Below are 19,715 nucleotides of genomic sequence, written 5' to 3'. Positions count from 1 at the left end.
TTTGGTACACCTACAGGAGAGCTCTTCTTTATCTACACCCATTTAGCATTGTTCACACCCTCTTAAGCCTTAGCCCCACCCATCTCTTTAAAGATTCACATGTGAGGCCATGTGCTAAACAGAGTGAGTACGGTAGTGTACTAAACAACCAAAGATTTTAAGACTAAAGGATGGTTTATACTACTTCTATCGACAGTTGTTGCAGTGACATCATGAATATTCTATTCAATATTCTATTATCTTGTCGATGTCGTTATTAAAAAGTATAAACACAAACATGAGCAGTCTGGTGGCCTAAAATAGCATAACTTGTCTATTTTAACAACAATAAACCCATCTGTTTAAAAATGAATTTAGTATATGTCAATCTAGCAAACTAGGCAACTAAAAGCAACTTTCGAAACAATGTTTTGGTTTGTTAAGTTGTTAAGTTAGCTAGCTAGCCAGTTCAAATAATGACCATATCATATAGCTGACGTCTTAACTTTAGCCAATTTTTATTCATTATTACAGGAAAGTAAACTCAAAACAAGATCATTATTTACAAGTTATTGGCGAGCTAATGACAGAAAATAGCTTACGGTCACAAATAAAAGCAGGACATTCTACCTGAGAATTTTAGAACTTGGACACTGTCTTGTTGGCCTAACATCATATACTAATTTGACATTGGTGCAGGTCATGTTGTTCTCACATTACTGTCTCTGGTAAATACACACTATATCAAATAAAATCTAAGTTTATTTGTCACATGCACAGGATACAGAAAGTGTAAACGGTACAGTGAAATGGTTACTTATAGTTATAGTAGTATAGTTGAGTCTTTTGTATAGACATGTAGCTAGCTAGCTAAATAAAGAACCATAATCCCAACTCATAATATTACTACCATGCATGAATCTGCAGGTAGCTAATGCTAAACAACTAGGTTCAAAGATAGCTAGCTAGTTCACATTAGGCTATATAACTAGCAATGCAAATGGCTCTTCTCGCCAGGAAAAACATCAGGGACAGACTGATATTCTGAAAAAGGTACAGGGATTGGACTGCTGACGACTGGTGTAAAGTCATTTTCTCTGATGAATCCCCTTTCCGATTGTTTGGGGCATCCGGAAAAAAGCTTGTCCGGAGAAGACAAGGTGAGCGCTACCATCAGTCCTGTGTCATGCCAACAGTAAAGCATCCTGAGACCATTCATGTGTGGGGTTGCTTCTCAGCCAAGGGAGTGGGCTCACTCACAATTTTTCCAAAGAACACAGCCATGAATAAAGAATGGTACCAACACATCCTCCGAGAGCAACTTTTCCCAACCATCCAGGAACAGTTTTGTGACGAACAATGCCTTTTCCAGCATGATGGAGCACCTTGCCATAAGGCAAAAGTGATAACTAAGTGGCTCGGGGAACAAAACATCGATATTTTGGGTCCATGGCCAGGAAACTCCCCAAACCTTAATCCCATTGAGAACTTGTGGTCAATCCTCAAGAGGCGGGTGGACAAACAAAAACCCACAAATTCTGACAAACTCCAAGCATTGATTATGCAAGAATGGGCTGCCATCAGTCAGGATGTGGCCTAGAAGTTAATTGACAGCATGCCAGGCGGATTGCAGAGGTCTTGAAAAAGAAGGGTCAATACTGCAAATATTGACTCTTTGCATCAACTTCATGTAATTGTCAATAAAAGCTTTTGACACTTATAAAATGCTTGTAGTTATACTTCAGTATTCCATAGTAACATCTGACAAAAATATCTAGACACTGAAGCAGCAAACTTTGTGGAAATTAATATTTGTGTCATTCTCAAAACTTTTGGCCACGATTGTAGACAAAGCCATGGCAGACCAATCCGAACTCTCGGCATTCCAGCCCATCCATTATCTCAGCCAATTATGGCTAGCCGGAAGATTCCTGTCTTTTCCGTGTCTAAACCAACTAGGCTCGTAAATTAACAGTTGTATTCGTATTTACAGATAGCAAACACGTTTGTTATTAAGGCACATAAAGGTTCACATGTTCCAGAAGGCATTTCTGCTAAAAAACGCATTTTGATAAAAAATGTATGTTTACGTTCAAATGTCTCTCCTGTGAAGTAGTACATACATACAACATACACCTAGTTTCCTGAAATGAGATGTTGTGGAAATTCTTACACAGGGACAATCAAAGTCAATTCTAAATGAATCGTTGTTTATTGACACTGTGCTGGAGAGGTTCCAACAAACCTAATGCACCATAGTGGAATGTCTGTCAGAAGCTCTGCTGGGGCAGTCCCAGCAGTTGTCTTATATATGGCTTTACACAGACAAGTTATATTTGCATGATTTAGCATAATTCATTAATCATTACCGTCTTGTTTCATTCATGCGACCGACCAATACTGGTTCATAACATGTGACATACCAATACCTCACAAGGCTTCTTCTCTCTAAGCTGAGACCTTGAAACTAAGATATCTTTCGTTCTCAAAACAAAGGTCTGGGCGTACTGCCAAATTGCAGCTACTGATAGTGAGGATTCGTTCAGTCAGTGTCACGATCGTCATTATGAATGGACCAAGGTGCAGCGTGGTAGGCTATCCATAGACAAGATCCCACAAAGGGGAAATGGCTGCCTAAATATGATCCCCAATCAGAGACAACGATAAACAGCTGCCTCTGATTGGGAACCATAACAGGCCAACATAGACACACAAACACCTAGATGACCCACCCTAGTCACACCCCGACCCAACCAACATAGAGAATAAAAAGCTCTCTATGGTCAGGGTGTGACAGTCAGTCACTTGCATGAACACAGAAATTGGTTTACAGAAAAGCACAAACATGCAACATAGAATTTGGTAGACAGAAAAGCACAAGTATTACATTTCCATCACAGAGTCACATATTCAACCTAGTTCAGCACAAAAATGTGGTAATTAACTACAATGACCATAATCCACTGCGCCAGTTTTTTCTGACTCGGACAAAGACAGGATCAGAGAAGAAGAGGCAAAGCGAGACGTTTCACTCTCGCCCAAATCGGTCCAAAATAAGCCCAAAATAAGGACAATTCCTTCGACCTCATGGCTTGGTTTTTGCTCTGACATGCACTGTCAACTGTTGGACCTTATATAGACAGGTGTGTGCCTTTACAAATCATGTCCAAACAATTGAATTTACCACAGGTGGACTCCAATCAAGTTGTAGAAACATCTTAAGGATGCTCAATGGAAACAGGATGCACCTGAGCTCAATTTCGAGTCTCATAGCAAAGGGTCTGAATACTTAAAACCTGTTTCACTTTGTCATTATGGGGTATTGTGTGTAGATTGATGAGGAAACAAATGTATTTAATCTATTTTAGAATAAGGCTTATAACATAATAAAATGTGGATAAAGTGAAGGGGTCTGAATACTTTCCGAATGCACTGTACACTCCTGAAATATTGTATTATTTCATAGTAATTTCCTACTTTTCTATTGACCTCTACCCAATGTGGACCTGACAAGACAATGGAATATTTTCAATGTTTTGGCAATTGAATGTTCACAATTTTTGGGTTTTGGAATTTCCATTAAAACGCTCTAAAATCATTTTAATGTCATTCATTACTTCATAATGCATTTAATGTTTTAAAAAATGACCGAAACTGAAATCGAAAACAGTAATTATTTATTAATAATCTACCCGAAACCGAACCGACCTCAAAAAACACTAATCACTCAGCACTAGTGTTATGCATTTGTTCTGAATTATGAATTCAGACCACTTTTTGTTTTGTGTTTCAGGAAAAGTTGATCAGGATCCAAACCCCACTGAAGGTCAGTTTGAAAACCACACTCCTCTCATTGTCTCTGTTATTTCCATAGTCTTCCATCATAACCCTCTACCACCAACCTTTCTTTTCTTTCTCCTATTTCTCCTCATCCCCCCCAGCCCCCACTGCCAGTGAGTGGGTGGGCTTCCAGGAGGCAGAGTATAAGTTCTTTGACCACCGGTCTACGTGGGACCAAGCCCAGAGGATCTGCTCCTGGTTCGATGCTTCTCTGGCTTCCATCCACTCTTCTGCGGAGGAGGTTTTCCTTGCCAACACACTGCACAAGGTACCACACACAAGCTTTTATAAAAACCTTACAACAACTTTATCACTCTTCATAAAGTAACACATCCACTGCTGAGAAGGAGGCCTTCCTGGCTGACATACTGCACAAGGTGCGCTACATAACCTTTATAATCCTTCATAATCCTTCATCAAGTTATAACCGTTTTATAGCTACTTCATGTTCATGAAGAACGTAACAGGATTAAACATCCACGTGGGCACTTTCATCTCTCTACAAAAGGTACCAGCCACCACGTGTTGTTTATCCAAGCTAATAGTCTATGCTGTACTGTACATCGCTGCATGTCACTAGAGGTCAAGTGTGTACGACTAGAGGCCGTGTGTGTTTTCTCACCTGCAGATGACCAAGGTAGAGGGGGACCACTGGTGGGTGGGGCTTCATACGTATGAGAACGATGGCCGTTTCCACTGGTCAGACCACTCTGTGCTCAACTATGTGTCCTGGGCTCTCGGCAGGCCACACCCACTCAGCCGCGACCGCAAGTGTGTCCACATGTCAGTCAGCAAAGGTGAGAATTGTGGGATGCTGTAATGTTTGTCCCGTAAATAGCATATTTAGTGTTTGTTTTTTTAACAATATTTAATCTTTCATTCTAAAACGTTCTACAGCGGAGTGGGCAGATCAGAAATGTCACTCAGACCTGCCCTACATCTGTAAGAGAGTGAATGTCACAGGCACTATCCCACCCACACCCTCCACCCCCCTGCCCCTCGCGGGCTGCCCCGATGGCTGGGGCCCCTTCCTGCACAAGGTAGGGCTTCTGGGTTATGTAGTTTCTACTGTGCTGATGAAGATATGCCAGTTACATGAATGTGACATTACGGTGTTATGTTATGATTTGATCTTCCATTTTAGCCTCTCAGTTGTTACCAGATCTCACATTAGATCTCAAACAGACCTCTGACCTGAGGTACTGGTTTCTCCTGGGTTATGTTATGTGTGAGAGCATGATGGTCCTTCCTGACCTCTGACCTTCCTGTGTGTGTGTGTGTGTGTAGTGTTATAAGGTGTTTGGTCATGAGGAGAGCCGGAGGGCCACATGGTCAGGAGCCAGGCTCATGTGTGAGTCACAGGGAGGAGCCTTGGCTGTGGTGCCCAATCACGTGGAGCAAGGTAGTTTTATACTCACTCACACACGCACGCACACACAACCAAACAAACACACGCACGGTTTCACATACACACACAAGGGCAAACACACACATACACCATCAATAAACATCAGTGGTTCCCAAACTGTCGGGCGGTCGGCAGAGGGGGGGCGGAGAGGTAGGGGGAGATGAACATACAGGAAAACATATTTTTTAAGGAACTCAGTCGGTCTTTCAACTTACTCTTGAAAGTTTCGAAATTGGGTGATGCATCAGCAGTTTTGCTCTTGTCATGTCAGTTATTGCCTTAGAGAGCTTTTTGTAACTTGTCCCAGTTCCCCAACGATGAAAGAGGGGCATGATTTGATTGAAAAAGTTTGGGAAGCACAGAATAACATCATGCATGCTGTCTCCCACAGCCTTTGTCACCACTCTGCTGTCCAACGTGAGTTTTGACCTGTGGGTGGGGCTCACGTCTGACTCTAAAGGCCACTTCCAGTGGGCTCGTCCTGGACTCCTCAGCTACACCAACTGGGCCTCTGGAGAACCCCTGGACAACAGTGGACCACTCCACAACAAGGCTCCGGTACATACCACCCTGGTCTAATCTTTTTCTGTATTAATCCAGTCTTTGGTGGCATCCCAAATGGCACCCTATTCCCTACATAGTGCACTACTTCAGAACCAGGGTACTAGTCAAAAGTAGTTCACTATATATGTAACATGGTGCCATTTGGGATGCATATTTGGTCCGTGGGTCCAGTCTTTGTCATGTCCATTGTTCATCATTGTCACCTGACAGAGGAACTGTGTGGTGATGATCCATGGGAACCCAGCTAAAAATACTGGCATGTGGGCATCCCGGGCCTGTGAGATGGAGAAACATGGCTACATCTGCCGGAAGAAACAAGGTACAGGACATGTCACAACTCCAAACGGCACAGCCACTCGCAATTCAACAGTGCATAACATAACTAACCAGTGAATTATGTAACGGACAAGCATTCCTGTGTGAATCTAGTACATAGTACTGTACCTACTGACACACATACCTGATATATTAAACAGTTGTGTTTATATCAGTCAGCAGAAACAGTTTCCTTTATATACTGATATATCTTTGTCTCCTTAGACCCAGCTCTGCCCCCTGGCGCTGCCCTCCTGCCCTCCTCCCTGTCGGGAGCCCTGGACCTGGGTGGAGTGTCGTACCGCATAGTGAAGAAGCGCTTGGACTGGATGGGGGCGCTGCATGTGTGCGAGTCTCTGAACGGGACGTTGGCTTCAGTGAGAGACCCCTACCAACAGGCTTACCTCACACTGCTGATGAACAGCCTACACCTCCCAGCATGGATCGGCCTTTACAACTATGGGGTGAGGCCCTGGACATGACAAGCTGGGAGGAGTTATGCACTTCTACGAGATCTTTTATTGCTTTGTTTTGATACAACAACATGGTAACATGTAGGGTGAGATAATTGCATCACTACAAATCAATATTACATTGATATAATCAGATCTTCAAAAGATTGATTTAACTAGATTGACCAATGAGGTAAGACTTGGGGTCAGAAGATTAGGATTAACTCCTCCTCTGTTCCACACTCAGGGACGGAGCTTCAGCTGGTTGGGCGAGGAGGACCTGAGTTACACTGCCTGGCGGGATGGGGAGCCTAATACACTGTCTGGATGTGGTCACATGACCACGGTGGGGCAGTGGACTATGACCCCCTGTGACGCTAAACTGGATGCTGCCATCTGTCAGATTAATACAGGTGGGTGTGTGTGCGCATCCGTGTGTGTAATACAGTATATGAACATGTGTGTATATAGTGTGTGTAAGCCCTGTTTCTCTCTCTCTCTCTCTCTCTCTCTCTCTCTCTCTCTCTCTCTCTCTCTCTCTCTCTCTCTCTCTCTCTCTCTCTCTCTCTCTCTCTCTCTCTCTCTCTCTCTCTCTCTCTCTCTCTCTCTCTCTCTCTCTCTCTCTCTCTCTCTCTCTCTCTCTCTCTCTCTCTCTCTCTCTCTCTCTCTCTCTCTCTCTCTCTCTCTCTCTCTCTCTCTCTCTCTCAGAGGAGGCTTTGGTGCACAAGTGGAGTTTCCCAGGACAGTGCCCTCACTCTCTGGGCGACTGGGCCTGGTTGCCTTTCAGGAACCACTGCTACTCCTTCAACCTGCAGAGCCTCCGGCTGCAGACCGACGCCCACTCCTCCTGCAGGAAGGGTAAGAAGGACACTCTGTCAACTGCCAATCACACAGTCCAGATATGACCTTAGTCAGCCAGACCAGAGCCCTATAGAGAATAGGATGCCATTTTGGACGCACAACAGTGGATTCCATGACGTGGTTAGATTTTAGCAGCAAGGACCGCTATTTCTTGTCCTGGAATCCCGCTTAACTGACAGGTTTCAAGTCTGCTTGAAAGCTGCTAGCCATCAAGCTAACAAAGTTAGTCCCAGATTAATTTTCCAATGGGCCCCTTTTGTCCGGAGAAGTGAATGAACGGTGCCAGCCCTGTAGGAGCTGCTGAGGATTATAGGCTTGAGGTGGCTTCCTTGATTACGCCAGCCTACGTAAAAAACTAGAGAAAACGGAATGTTTACCTTTCCTACGCCGGTGGCTGGACGGCGTTCGGCCTTGTTGGATGCATCTCCACCTTGTCGTTTGTTGTGATCCGACTGGCCGGTGTTGCCAGGAGTTCGTTCGCCAGGGGAGCCATCTCCTGCCTCTCCTCCCCCTTCTGATAGCGGAGTCGAAGGAGCACAGCAAGAGGAGCATGGCAATCAACAATGGTCGCATGTCTCGAGCCGTGGAACCAAAGACAGTGCTTACTCCTACTCCTTCCCCTACGATTTTGAAGTTGACCCCTGCAACCTTCCGTCCCTGCTCTGGATTGCTGTTTATTTTCAGAGCCACATTCCTGTAAAGCTTAGAGAGGACATAATGTTGAATACTGTTGAAGTAATATGGCTACAGGTTCATCTGCCTCACCTAAAGACCATTCTTGTGGGAAGCTGCTATAGACCACCAAGTGCCTGGATAACGTGTGAAATGCTTGATAATGTATGCGATATCAACAGAGGTATATTCTCTGGGTGTTTTAAATATTGACTGGCTTTTGTCAATCTGCCCACTCAAGAAAAAGCTTCAAACTGTAACCAGGTTCAGGTTATCAGTCAACCTACCAGGGTAGAATGAAATCATCAACATGTATTGATCACATCTTTACTAATGCTGCAGAAATGTGCATTGCAGAAATGTCCATTGGATGTACTGATCACAATATAGTAGCCATATCTAGGAAAACCAAAGTTCCAAAGGCTGGGCCTAATGTAGTGTATAAGAGGTCATACAATAACTTTTGTAGTGATTCCCATGTTGTTGATGTAAAGAATATTTGTTGGTCCATGGTGTGTAATGAGGAGCAAACAGACGTTGCACTTGACACATTTATGAAATTGCTTATCCCAGTTACTAATAAGCATTAAGAAAATGACTGTAAAACCGGTTAAATCCCTGTGGATTTGAAAAATTGTATGGTTGAGAGGGATGAGGCAAAAGGAATGGCAAATCAGTCTGGCTGCACAACCGATTGGCAAACGTACTGCAAATTGAGAAATCATGTGACTAAACTGAATAAAAAAGACAAAACTACACTATGAAACAAAGATAAATTACATAAAGAATGATAGTAAATTGCTTTGGAGCACCTTCAATTAAATTTTGGGAAAAAAGGCAAACTCAGCTCCATCATTCATTGAATCAGGTGGCTCATTCCTCACAAAACGGACTGATATTGCCAACTACTTTAATGATTTTTTTAATTGGCAAGATCAGCAAACTTAGGCATGACATGCCAGCAACAAACGCTGACACTACACATCCAAGTATATCTGACCAAATTATGAAAGACAAGAATTGTAATTTTGAATTCTGTAAAGTGAGTGTGGAAGAGGTGAAAAAATGATTGTTGTCTATCAACAATGACAAGCCGCCAGGGTCTGACAACTTGGATGGAAAATTACTGAGGATAATAGCGGACGATATTGCCACTCCCATTGGCCATATCTTCAATTTAAGCCTACTAGAAAGTGTGTGCCCTCAGGCCTGGAGGGAAGCAAAAGTCATTCCTCTACCTAAGAATAGCAAAGCCCCCTTTACTGGCTCAAATAGCCGACCAATCAGCCTGTTACCAACCCTTAGTAAACTTCTGGAAAAAATGGTGTTTGACAAGATACAATGCTATTTTACAGTAAACAAACTGACAGACTTTCAGCACACTTATAGGGAAGGACATTCAACAAGCACAGCACTTACACAAATTACTGATGATAAAAAGATTGTGGGGGCTGTTTTGTTAGACTTCAGTTCGGCTTTTGACATTATTGATCATAGTCTGCTGCTGGAAAAACGTATGTGTTATGGCTTTACATCCCCTGCTATATTGTGGATAAAGAGTTACCTGTCTAACAGAACACAGAGGGTGTTATTTAATTTGAAGCCTCTCAAACATAATCCAAGTAGAATCAGGAATTCTCCAGAGCAGCTGTCTAGGCCCCTTTTTTCAATCTTTACTAACATGCCACTGGCTTTAAAGCCAGTGTGTATGTTTGTATACGGATGACTCAACACTATACACGTCAGCTACTACAGCGGCTGAAATGACTGCAACACTTAAGAGCTGTAATTAGTTTCAGAATGGGTGGCAAGGAATAAGTTAGTCTTAAATAACTATACTCACTGTATTTGGGACAAATCATTCACTAAACCCTAAACCTCAACTAAATCTTGTAATAAATCATGTAGAAATTGCAAGTTGACTGTCATGGTCAAAACATATTTTTTACAACAGTAGCTAAGAAGGGGAGAAGTCTGTCAATAATAAACCATTGCTCTACCTTAACAGCACTATCAACAAGGCAGGTCCTACAGACTAGTTTTGTCGCACCTGGACTACTGTTAAGCCGTGTGGTCAGGTGCTGCAAAGAGGGACTTAGGAAAATTGCAATTGGCTCAGAACAGGACAGCACAACTGGCCCTTGGATATGCATGTCAATATCTCCTGATTGACTTCATCACTACTTGCATTTGTGAGAGGTATTGACATGTTGAAACGTAGCGATATGCGCGGAGAGTCAGGAAGCAAGTTCAGGGAGTGAATACATTTAATTAATAAATGAACAAAACGAGAAACACAAACAGCGCACCGACATGAAACAGCAACAATGACGACTGGGGAAGAAACCAAAGGGGAGGGACATATCAAGGGCAGGTGATCAAGGAGGTGATGGAGTCCAGGTGAGTGTCATTATGCGCGTAACGCTGGTGACAGGTGTGCGCCCTAACGAGCAGCCTGGTGACCTAGAGGCCGGAGGGGAGCACACGTGACAGGACCTCCTCCCCGACGCGCGGCACCAGCCGCAGGACGCCGACCAAGATGACAATCCCGGGGATCAGGAGCGGAACGGTCACCTCTGCTAAGGCGCGGGAACCTGTCGATCTGGCTGAGGCACGGGAGCATGACGACCTAGAGCCCCGGAGAGAGAGCATACGTAACAGTACCCCCTCCCCGGCGCGTTCGGCTCCGGCTGCAGGACGCCAACCGAAGGGATGATCCGGAGCGGACCGGTCGCCTCCGCTGAGGCACAGAAACCCGACGAACCGGCTGAGACCTCCTGGTTGCCTCCGCTGAGGCACAGAAACCTGACGAACCGGCTGAGACCTCCTGGTTGCCTCCGCTGAGGCACAGAAACCTGACGAACCGGCTGAGACCTCCTGGTTGCCTCGGTTGAGGTACAGGAACCTGTTCACCCAGTTTAGGCATGGGAGCCTACAAACCGGCTGAGGCAGGTAGCGCTGGCTCCAATACCCGGACCCGACATCACCTCCAACACAAAAACAAAAAACTCTTTAATAAATAAATGAACAAAACAAGAAACACAAACAGCGCACCGACATGAAACAGCAACAATGACGACTGGGGAAGAAACCAAAGAGAGTGACATATATAGGGCAGGTGATCAAGGAGGGGATGGAGTCCAGGTGAGTGTCATTATGCGCGTAACGCTGGTGACAGGTGTGCGCCCTAACGAGCAGCCTGGGGACCTAGATGCCAGAGTTGACTGTTTAAACAACTAGCACACAGCTCAGACTTTTTATTTTATTTAATCTTTATTTAACTAGGCAAGTAAGTTAAGAACACATTTTTATTTACAATGACAGCCTACCCCATCCAAACCCTAACCTGGATGACGCTGGGCCAATTGTGCGCCGCCCTATGGGACTCCCAATCACGGCCGGTTGTGATACAGCCTGGAATCGAACCAAGGTCTGTCGTGACGCCTCTAGCACTGAGATGAAGTGCCTTAGACCGCTGCGCCACTGGGGAGCCCTGAGACACCCATGCACACCTATGCATAACCGACAAGACATACCACCAGAGGTCTCTTCACACTCTTCACAGAACAGACTATGGGAGGCGCACAGTACTACATAGAGCCATGACTACATGGAACTCTATTCCACATCAGGTAACTGATGCAAGCAGTAGAATCAGATTTAAAAAACAGATAAAAATACACCTTATGGAACAGCAGGGACTGCGAAGCAACACAAACATAGGCACAGACACATGCATACACACAGATGATAACATACGCACTATACACACACATACACATGGATTATCTGTTGTTGATATGTGGTTGTGGAGTAGGGGCCTGAGGGCATACACTTAGTGTGTTGTGAAATCTGTTATGAATGTATTGTAATGTTTTTTAAATTGTATACCTGCCTTCATTTTGCCGGACCCTAGGAAGAGTAGCTGCTTCCTTGGCAGCCGCTAATGGTGATCCATAATAAATACAAATACAAACAGTCTCTATATGTAGCTAATGGGGATCCATAATAAATACAAATACAGTCTCTATATATAGCTAATGGGGATCCCTAATAAATACAAACAGTCTCTATATATAGCTAATGGGGATCCCTAATAAATACAAATACAGTCTCTATATATATAGCTAATGGGGATCCATAATAAATACAGTCTCTATATATAGCTAATGGGGATCCATAATAAATACAGTCTCTATATATAGCTAATGGGGATCCATAATAAATACAAATACAGTCTCTATATATAGCTAATGGGGATCCCTAATAAATACAAACAGTCTCTATATATAGCTAATGGGGATCCCTAATAAATACAAATACAGTCTCTATATATATAGCTAATGGGGATCCATAATAAATACAGTCTCTATATATAGCTAATGGGGATCCATAATAAATACAGTCTCTATATATAGCTAATGGGGATCCATAATAAATACAAATACAGTCTCTATATATATAGCTAATGGGGATCCATAATAAATACAGTCTCTATATATAGCTAATGGGGATCCATAATAAATACAGTCTCTATATATAGCTAATGGGGATCCATAATAAATACAAATACAGTCTCTATATATAGCTAATGGGGATCCATAATAAATACAAATACAGTCTCTATATATAGCTAATGGGGATCCATAATATATACAAATACAGTCTCTATATGTAGCTAATGGGGATCCATAATAAATACAAATACAAACAGTCTCTATATGTGACACTTTACATGCACATTGTGACACTAAAAGATCACAGAGTACATTACAGCTCTTTCCACTCAATCGCTGTTGTCACGGAGAGAGCTTTCAGCGCTCAGCACTGACGTCAATGACCAAATACGTCAATAAGTCTAAATTAGCAGTGATTCATTGAGCTGTTATTGAAATGCACTCGCTTTATTATCTCATGATTTCCCACTTTCATTTTCCTTATCATCCCTCTCTTTCCTTGTTTCACACCTCCCTCTGTCAACTCCTCTCTGACCGCATTTAATTATCTCAATATGGTTATCTGATCTTCTCTCGCTCGCTCGCTCTCTCTCTCTCTCTCTCTCTCGCTATACCCCCCTCTCTCTCCTCCAGTGGGTGGCCAGCTGCTGTCGGTCCTGGATGAAACAGAGAATGGCTTTGTGTGGGAGCACATCCAGGGCTACCAGGAGCAGGCCCACGGAGCCTGGCTGGGTATGACCTTTAACTCCAAAGGTAAGGAGCTCCTCAGGATGTACACAGTGAAAAGTATACACAGATGACTCCAACTGTTAAAACCATGTAAATATCATATACTGCAAGGTCATATAATCTAATGGGCACTGTAAGAAGAGTCATTTGTCAAAGTGACATATGCTATCCATATACTCATTCATATATTATATACATGATTTGTACACACCTTTTTGCAATAGGGTTTTCCAGGGATATTTCAAGGTATTCTTCAGACAGGCGTGTGTGTGTGTGTGTGTGTGTGTGTGTGTGTGTGTGTGTGTGTGTGTGTGTGTGTGTGTGTGTGTGTGTGTGTGTGTGTGTGTGTTGTTCCTGGTGTTGTCCTGCAGGGGGCAGTCTGATGTGGTCTGAGAGTGCAGAGGTGAAGTTCACTAACTGGGAGGTGCAGGGCACCAACTTGAGCATGCTGTTTCCCAACGCCTGCTTCTGGATCCAGAGCAACACAGGCCTTTGGAAACCAGGCTCCTGCAAGAACCACACACACGGAGTCATCTGCAAACGGCCACGCAGTAAGGAAGGCCTCACCCTGTAGCGCAGACAAATAACACTATGGAAAATGTCATACTTGTACACAGTGATAGCAAAGATGTATGACCGCCTACTGTGCTTCATTTAAAACTGCAAACAGCAATCTCTGAACTGACAACACAACTTGAATGTTATCTTTTCCGTTGCAGGTGCTGAGGCTTTGGCGGTAGTCTGTAAGTATGGATAGGATATCCTATTATGTTTGTTCAAGTCATCAAATGTTAGATTTGTTTAAATCTGTAATGCTAATCTGTAAAAAAAACAAAAAAAAAACAGTCCCTCTTTCTCTCTCTCTCCCTCTCTCCCGCTCTCACTCTTTCTCTCCTTCTCTCTCTCCCCCTCCCTCCCTGTCTGTCTCAGCTGAAGAGGACCACCTGCCCACTCTGATTGTGATCATGGTGACGGGCCTGGCGTTGGTGATCCTCATCGTGAGCGTGATCTACCTGTACCGCCGGCGCCAGGCAGGCTCCCGGGGATCTTACGAGGGGGCGCGCTACAGCCGCACCAAGTCCAACCCCTCCGAACAGGCCGAGAAGAACATCCTGGTGTCTGACATGGAGCTCAACGAGCAGCCGGAGTAGCACAGCCCACCAGGACTGGCCCCTCCCCCCAGGGCAGAAAACACCTGGGAGTACCTAATACTGACTGACCCACTGTCTGACTGATACACATTCTGCTTCTACGTTTTATGTCCCTGTTCTGTTTGAAAAGATGTTGAAGATGCTGAAGGTCTGTGCTGTGTGGAGCGCAGCAGATGCTAATCAAATTCCATTTAAACAGTCATTCTCCAAAGGGGTTAATAATATGCAAATTACAATATGAACTGCTTTTCTTAGTAGTATAGCAATAATGTTTCTGATGTCAGTTTCACATTTCATTTCAAACAAGTTCCTGTTTTTGGTCGCTAAGTCTAAAAGGCAGATGCCAAAAGCCAAAGACAAAGGCTTTGCACCAGTTCTTCCCTTGTCAGGAGACTCAGTATCATCCAAATATCAACACAACCTCCATCGAGACCATGACAGTATTTACCTGAGGTTAACTTCAGGTTTGTTTTGTATATTTCCTTTTGGTTTGTTTGTGTGTTTTTTGTCCAGTGCAGCTGTAGTGAATCTGTAGTGAATCTAATTCTGGTTGTTGTAGTGAAACTTTTGTTGTTGCCCGTCCCCTTCCCTCCCTCCCTTCTGTTCTGACTGACACGTCAGCAGAGCCTGGTTGGAAAGCAATACTTACTTTGGTGTGAAAGAGAAGAGGACAGTGATTTTTAGAGTGTTGATTTTAGAGTGATTTTAAAGGGTCCCTGGCCTGTTCACCACAACTGCACATACAGTAGGAGAGAGGGGGGGGGGGGGGGGGGGACAGAAATTTGACTTGATACAGACTGATACCGTCTTTTGTTGTCTTGGCACAGTGTGATGGGGTCGATAAGGGTATGACACCCATTATATTTCAGTATGTAACATTCTAGAGGGTTTTAGAGGGGTTTGTTTTAGTACTTTCTACCACCATCATGAGCAGAACCAACATTTATTACTTAAAGTAACTGTCCAGTGTTTCCAGATTTCTATGAAATAGGACCTAAAATGAATTACAAAATGAGTGAAATAGTTTTCCTTAAAAAAAATTGTAATTAGGTATGTTAAAAAGCAGCTTTTCTGTGTTGGAATGGTGTGGGCGTACCCCAACAACAGAATGGTGTGGGAGTATATCGGGTCATAAAAAAATTCATGCGAGTAGACCGCTGATTGGCCAGCACATCCTCCTCAGGAGGATGAAATCATCTTCTATGAGGAAGTAGCAAGCGTTTTTTAAACAGTCTGTTTGAGATACAGGTTTGAGGTGCGGTTTTTGAAGTATTTTTTCTCCAATTCATGCTTTGACCACAAATACGAGTATAGGATAAGTCAACAACATTACTTGGTTATGAGTTAACAGAAGAGAAAAAAAAAGTGAGATTTTCACTAGACAGTTACTTTTTGTTGATCTTGTCTCACCGCTGCAACTCCCCCACGGGCTCAGGAGGGGCGAAGGTCAAGTCATGCGTCCTCCAAAAGATGACCTGCCAAACCACACTTCTCAACACCCACCCGCCAGCTGCATTGTTCAACTAATTACTCAAGTCAGCATGCAGGCACCCAGCCTGCCACAAGAGCGCAATGACTCAAGTAAAGCCCCCCGGCCAAACCCTCCACGGACAACGTTGGGCCAATTGTACGCCGCCCTATGGAACTCCCGGGCATGAACAGTTGTGACACAGGCTGGTATTGAACCTGGGCCTGTAGTGGCACCTCAGGAGGCCTCTAGTCAGTTACTTTAAGCAAAGGACAGTGCATTCACTCCTTTGTTTATGCATTATTACTAAGGTACTTTTCAATTGTTTTTGTGTTATTTCCTTCCTTTGACTTTTGGATGGGTAACATGGTGTAAAGTATGTGAACGTCTGTGTTAGTCTCATGACTAGTATGGATGGTTAGGTTTCCCATGTTAATGTCTGTGTTTGTTGGTGGTACGATTACACACTGACCTGCAGCCATGGAAAACATACCCTATATATACAAAGTATGTGGACACCCATTCAAATGAGTGGATTCGGCTATTTCAGCCACACCCGTTGCTGACCGGTGTATAAAATCAAGCACACAGCCATGCAATCTCCATAGACAAAACATTAGCAGTAGAATGGCGTTTCTGAAGATCTCAGTGACTTTGATGCCACCTTTCATCAAATTTCTTCCCTGCTAGAGCTGCCCCGGTCAACTGCAAGTGCTGTTATTGGGAAGTGGAAACGTTTAGGAGCAACAACGGCTCAGCCGCGAAGTGGTAGGGCGCACAAGCTCACAGAATGGGACCGCAGAGTGCTGAAGCGCGTAGTGTGCAGAAATCGTCTGTCCTCGGTTGCAACACTCACTACTGAGTTCCAAACTGTAACTGTAAGCAACGTCAGCACAAGAACTGTTTGTCAGGAGCTTCATGAAATGGGTTTCCATGGCCAAGCAGCCGCACACAAGCCTAAGATCACCATGCGCAATGCCAAGCGTAGGCTGGAGTGGTGTAAAGCTCTCCGGCATTGGACTCTGGAGCAGTGGAAACGCATTCTCTGAAGTGATGAATCACGCTTTACCATCTGGCAGTCTGATGGACGAATCTGGGCTTTGGCGGACGCCAGCAAAATGCTACCTCCCCGAATGCATAGTGCCAACAGTAAAGTTTGGTGGAGGAGGAATAATGGTCTGGGGCTGTTTTTTCAGGGTTCAGGCCCCATAGTTCCAGTAAAGGGAAATCTTAACGCTACAGCATACAATGACATTCTAGACGATTCTGTGCTTCCAACTTTGTGGCAACAGTTTGGGGAAGGCCCTTTCCTGTTTCAGCATGACAATGCCCTTGTGCACAAAGCGAGGTCCTCACCTCAACCCCATCGAACACCTTTGGGATGAATTGGAACACCGACTGCTTGCCAGGCCTAATCGCCCAACATCAGTGCCCAACCTCAATAATGCTCTTGTGGCTGAATGGAAGTCCCAACATCTAGTGGAAAGCCTTCCCAGAAGAGTGGAGGCTGTTATAACAGCAAAGGGGGGACCAGCTCCATATTGATGCCCAGGATTTTGGAATGAGATGTTCGATGAACAGGTGTCCACAAACTTTTGGTCATGTCATGGAACTTAGGTCACCTGTAGGTCATTCACTTGAAAGTGACACATCTGACATGAGTCAACATGTACAATACCAGTCAAAGGTTTGTACACACCTACACAATCCAGGGTTTTTCTTAATTTTTGACTTTTTTCTACATTGTAGAATAATAGTGAAGACATCAAAACTATGAAATAACACACATGAAATCATGTAGTAACCAAAAAAGTGTTAAAAAAAACAACAGGACAATTTTTGGTTACTACATGATACCATATATGTTATTTCATAGTTTTGATGTCTTGACTATTATTCTACAATGTAGAAAATAGTAAAAATAAAGAAATACCCTTGAATGAGTCCAAACTTTTGATTGGTACTGTATATACAGTATTACAGTTCTGGATGTTGCAACAAACTTGTCGTTTGTATGTGGTATGTTCCACAAGGTACTAGAGAACCTTACTTAAGGGGCAACCTCTATATCAATGCAAAATACAGCTAGGAAAACCAAAGAACTAGTTTGAAAAGGGAAATGATCCACCACATACTTTATATATTTAGAAATAGAAAGATCAACTCATCCATCTTATTTCCCCTTGTCATGTCTTAACCGTGTGTTGTACATTATTGGGTGGAGGAAAGTAAGGTTTCTAACAGAGCACAACTAGATTCAATGCAGGGAATCAACCAAAACCCTAACTTCTGGGTTCCCATTTGAATAGGAGGCAAAAACAGATGTTTTCTTCCCCCACATAACATTCCTCCTCCTACGGTTCCCTCCTTCTCGTGACCGGATTTCTGTCCTCCTGCTCCGTGGAATTCTTTGGAGAAGTTTGAGATAGAAACTCTCGGTGGGCCAGTGAGCCACGCTTCGAAACCAGCTCTTTTCTGCTCTGTAAAGCGGACGAATGGGGCTGAGGAGAGAGAGGGGGAGGGAAGATGGAGGGGGGGGGGGGGGGGGGGGGGTGATCGTGTGTGTGTGTTGTCATCTCCAACTGTGGAATGTTGAGTCGACAAGAAGAACTCAGTGGCAGGTCTGGAACCAATCAGAGCAAAAGAGCTCAGGGCTGAAAGAGAAGGGTGAGAGAATGGGAGAAAATGGGGGGAAAAGAATGGAGGGAGAGAGAGAGACTGACAGGCAGGCACGTATGGGGAAAGAAAGGGGCAGGGAAGGAGGAATGGAGATGAGAGAAGAGAAGTGACATGTCATAGGTTCACCCTGCCTCCTAGTGGAGGGTTGCTGTAGCACCCTGCTTCTAAACGACTGCCTAACTGGTTGTAATGAATTTGAGCTGCCTACAAGTTGGAGATGCCTACAAAGTGATGATGTGTGAGTCTGGCTCTGGTGTTCTGCCCTATCTGGGACTGACTGTGTGACTGTGGTGGGCTTTTAAAATTTGAATCCCTGTGAAGAAAGGTTCAAATAAGCACCTGTTTTGATTTTTTAAATATTTGTTGTTTTTATATGAAATTAATAAAATATATGTTGGCTAAATGACTCTCAATAGAATTATTTCATAAGTTGTTGGTACTTTAGTTACACCATTATATGCACATTATTGTGGGGGGACGAGATGTTTACGGTTGCCTTGTTATATCATGACTGAACTATGACTGAAATAGTTGTGATGTTGAAGAACCCCCACCAGAGGGCAGGTCTTGCTCACAGTAACAGCTTGACTGTGTTTCAAATGAGTTCCTCACTCTCCTGGTCTGATGCTTCATATCCTCTCTCTCTCTCTCTCTCTCTCTCTCTCTCTCTCTCTCTCTCTCTCTCTCTCTCTCTCTCTCTCTCTCTCTCTCTCTCTCTCTCTCTCTCTCTCTCTCTCTCTCTCTCTCTCTCTCTCTCTCTCTCTCTCTCTCTCTCTCTCTCTCTCTCTCTCTCTCTCTCTCTCTCTCTCTCTCTCTCTCTCTCTCTCTCTCTCTCTCTCTCTCTCTCTCTCTACCCCATACATATCTACTGTATGTTTATGTGTGCTTGAATTTCTGCAGCTGTGTCTCCATCCAGTCTGGTCAGACTCTTAGTTCAGGCTGTGATCCTGATCTGCCACACCTCATTGGAGGAGAATGGAAGGAGGGCCTCTACCTTTGCTCTGGCAGGGACTCCTTCTGCCTTCAGGCACCAATAGCTTGTCTATGTGCGGCCTGCCTGTTGCAGCTGATCTGGCAGTGAGGCATTGTGGTTGGCTACCCCTAGCTGTAGCTGCAGCACTAATGTCTAGCCCTGATCTG

At 44.0% G+C, this 19,715-nt stretch overlaps 1 protein-coding gene across 2 annotated transcripts in view; it reads left to right on the top strand.

The window, feature by feature from the left end:
• LOC120034142 (C-type mannose receptor 2-like) overlaps positions 1 to 15,099 on the top strand; it is a 37,070-nt gene extending 21,971 nt beyond the window's left edge. For both annotated transcript variants that reach the window (XM_038980587.1, XM_038980586.1), the window contains exons 16-29: positions 3,773 to 3,805; positions 3,921 to 4,087; positions 4,448 to 4,616; positions 4,717 to 4,859; positions 5,107 to 5,221; positions 5,619 to 5,785; positions 6,002 to 6,110; positions 6,332 to 6,570; positions 6,806 to 6,971; positions 7,267 to 7,416; positions 13,182 to 13,301; positions 13,649 to 13,828; positions 13,997 to 14,020; positions 14,208 to 15,099. In XM_038980587.1, coding sequence (XP_038836515.1) covers positions 3,773 to 3,805; positions 3,921 to 4,087; positions 4,448 to 4,616; positions 4,717 to 4,859; positions 5,107 to 5,221; positions 5,619 to 5,785; positions 6,002 to 6,110; positions 6,332 to 6,570; positions 6,806 to 6,971; positions 7,267 to 7,416; positions 13,182 to 13,301; positions 13,649 to 13,828; positions 13,997 to 14,020; positions 14,208 to 14,428 — 2,003 coding nt within the window. In that variant the 3' untranslated portion in view covers positions 14,429 to 15,099. The remainder of the gene's footprint in view (positions 1 to 3,772; positions 3,806 to 3,920; positions 4,088 to 4,447; positions 4,617 to 4,716; positions 4,860 to 5,106; positions 5,222 to 5,618; positions 5,786 to 6,001; positions 6,111 to 6,331; positions 6,571 to 6,805; positions 6,972 to 7,266; positions 7,417 to 13,181; positions 13,302 to 13,648; positions 13,829 to 13,996; positions 14,021 to 14,207) is intronic.
• Positions 15,100 to 19,715: the final 4,616 nt, after the last annotated feature.

This window comes from Salvelinus namaycush, chromosome 41 (genome assembly GCF_016432855.1).
Source record: "Salvelinus namaycush isolate Seneca chromosome 41, SaNama_1.0, whole genome shotgun sequence".
NCBI lineage: Eukaryota > Metazoa > Chordata > Actinopteri > Salmoniformes > Salmonidae > Salvelinus > Salvelinus namaycush.
The sequence above is the reverse complement of the archived record's forward strand: the minus strand, read 5'-3'. Positions and strand labels throughout refer to the sequence as shown.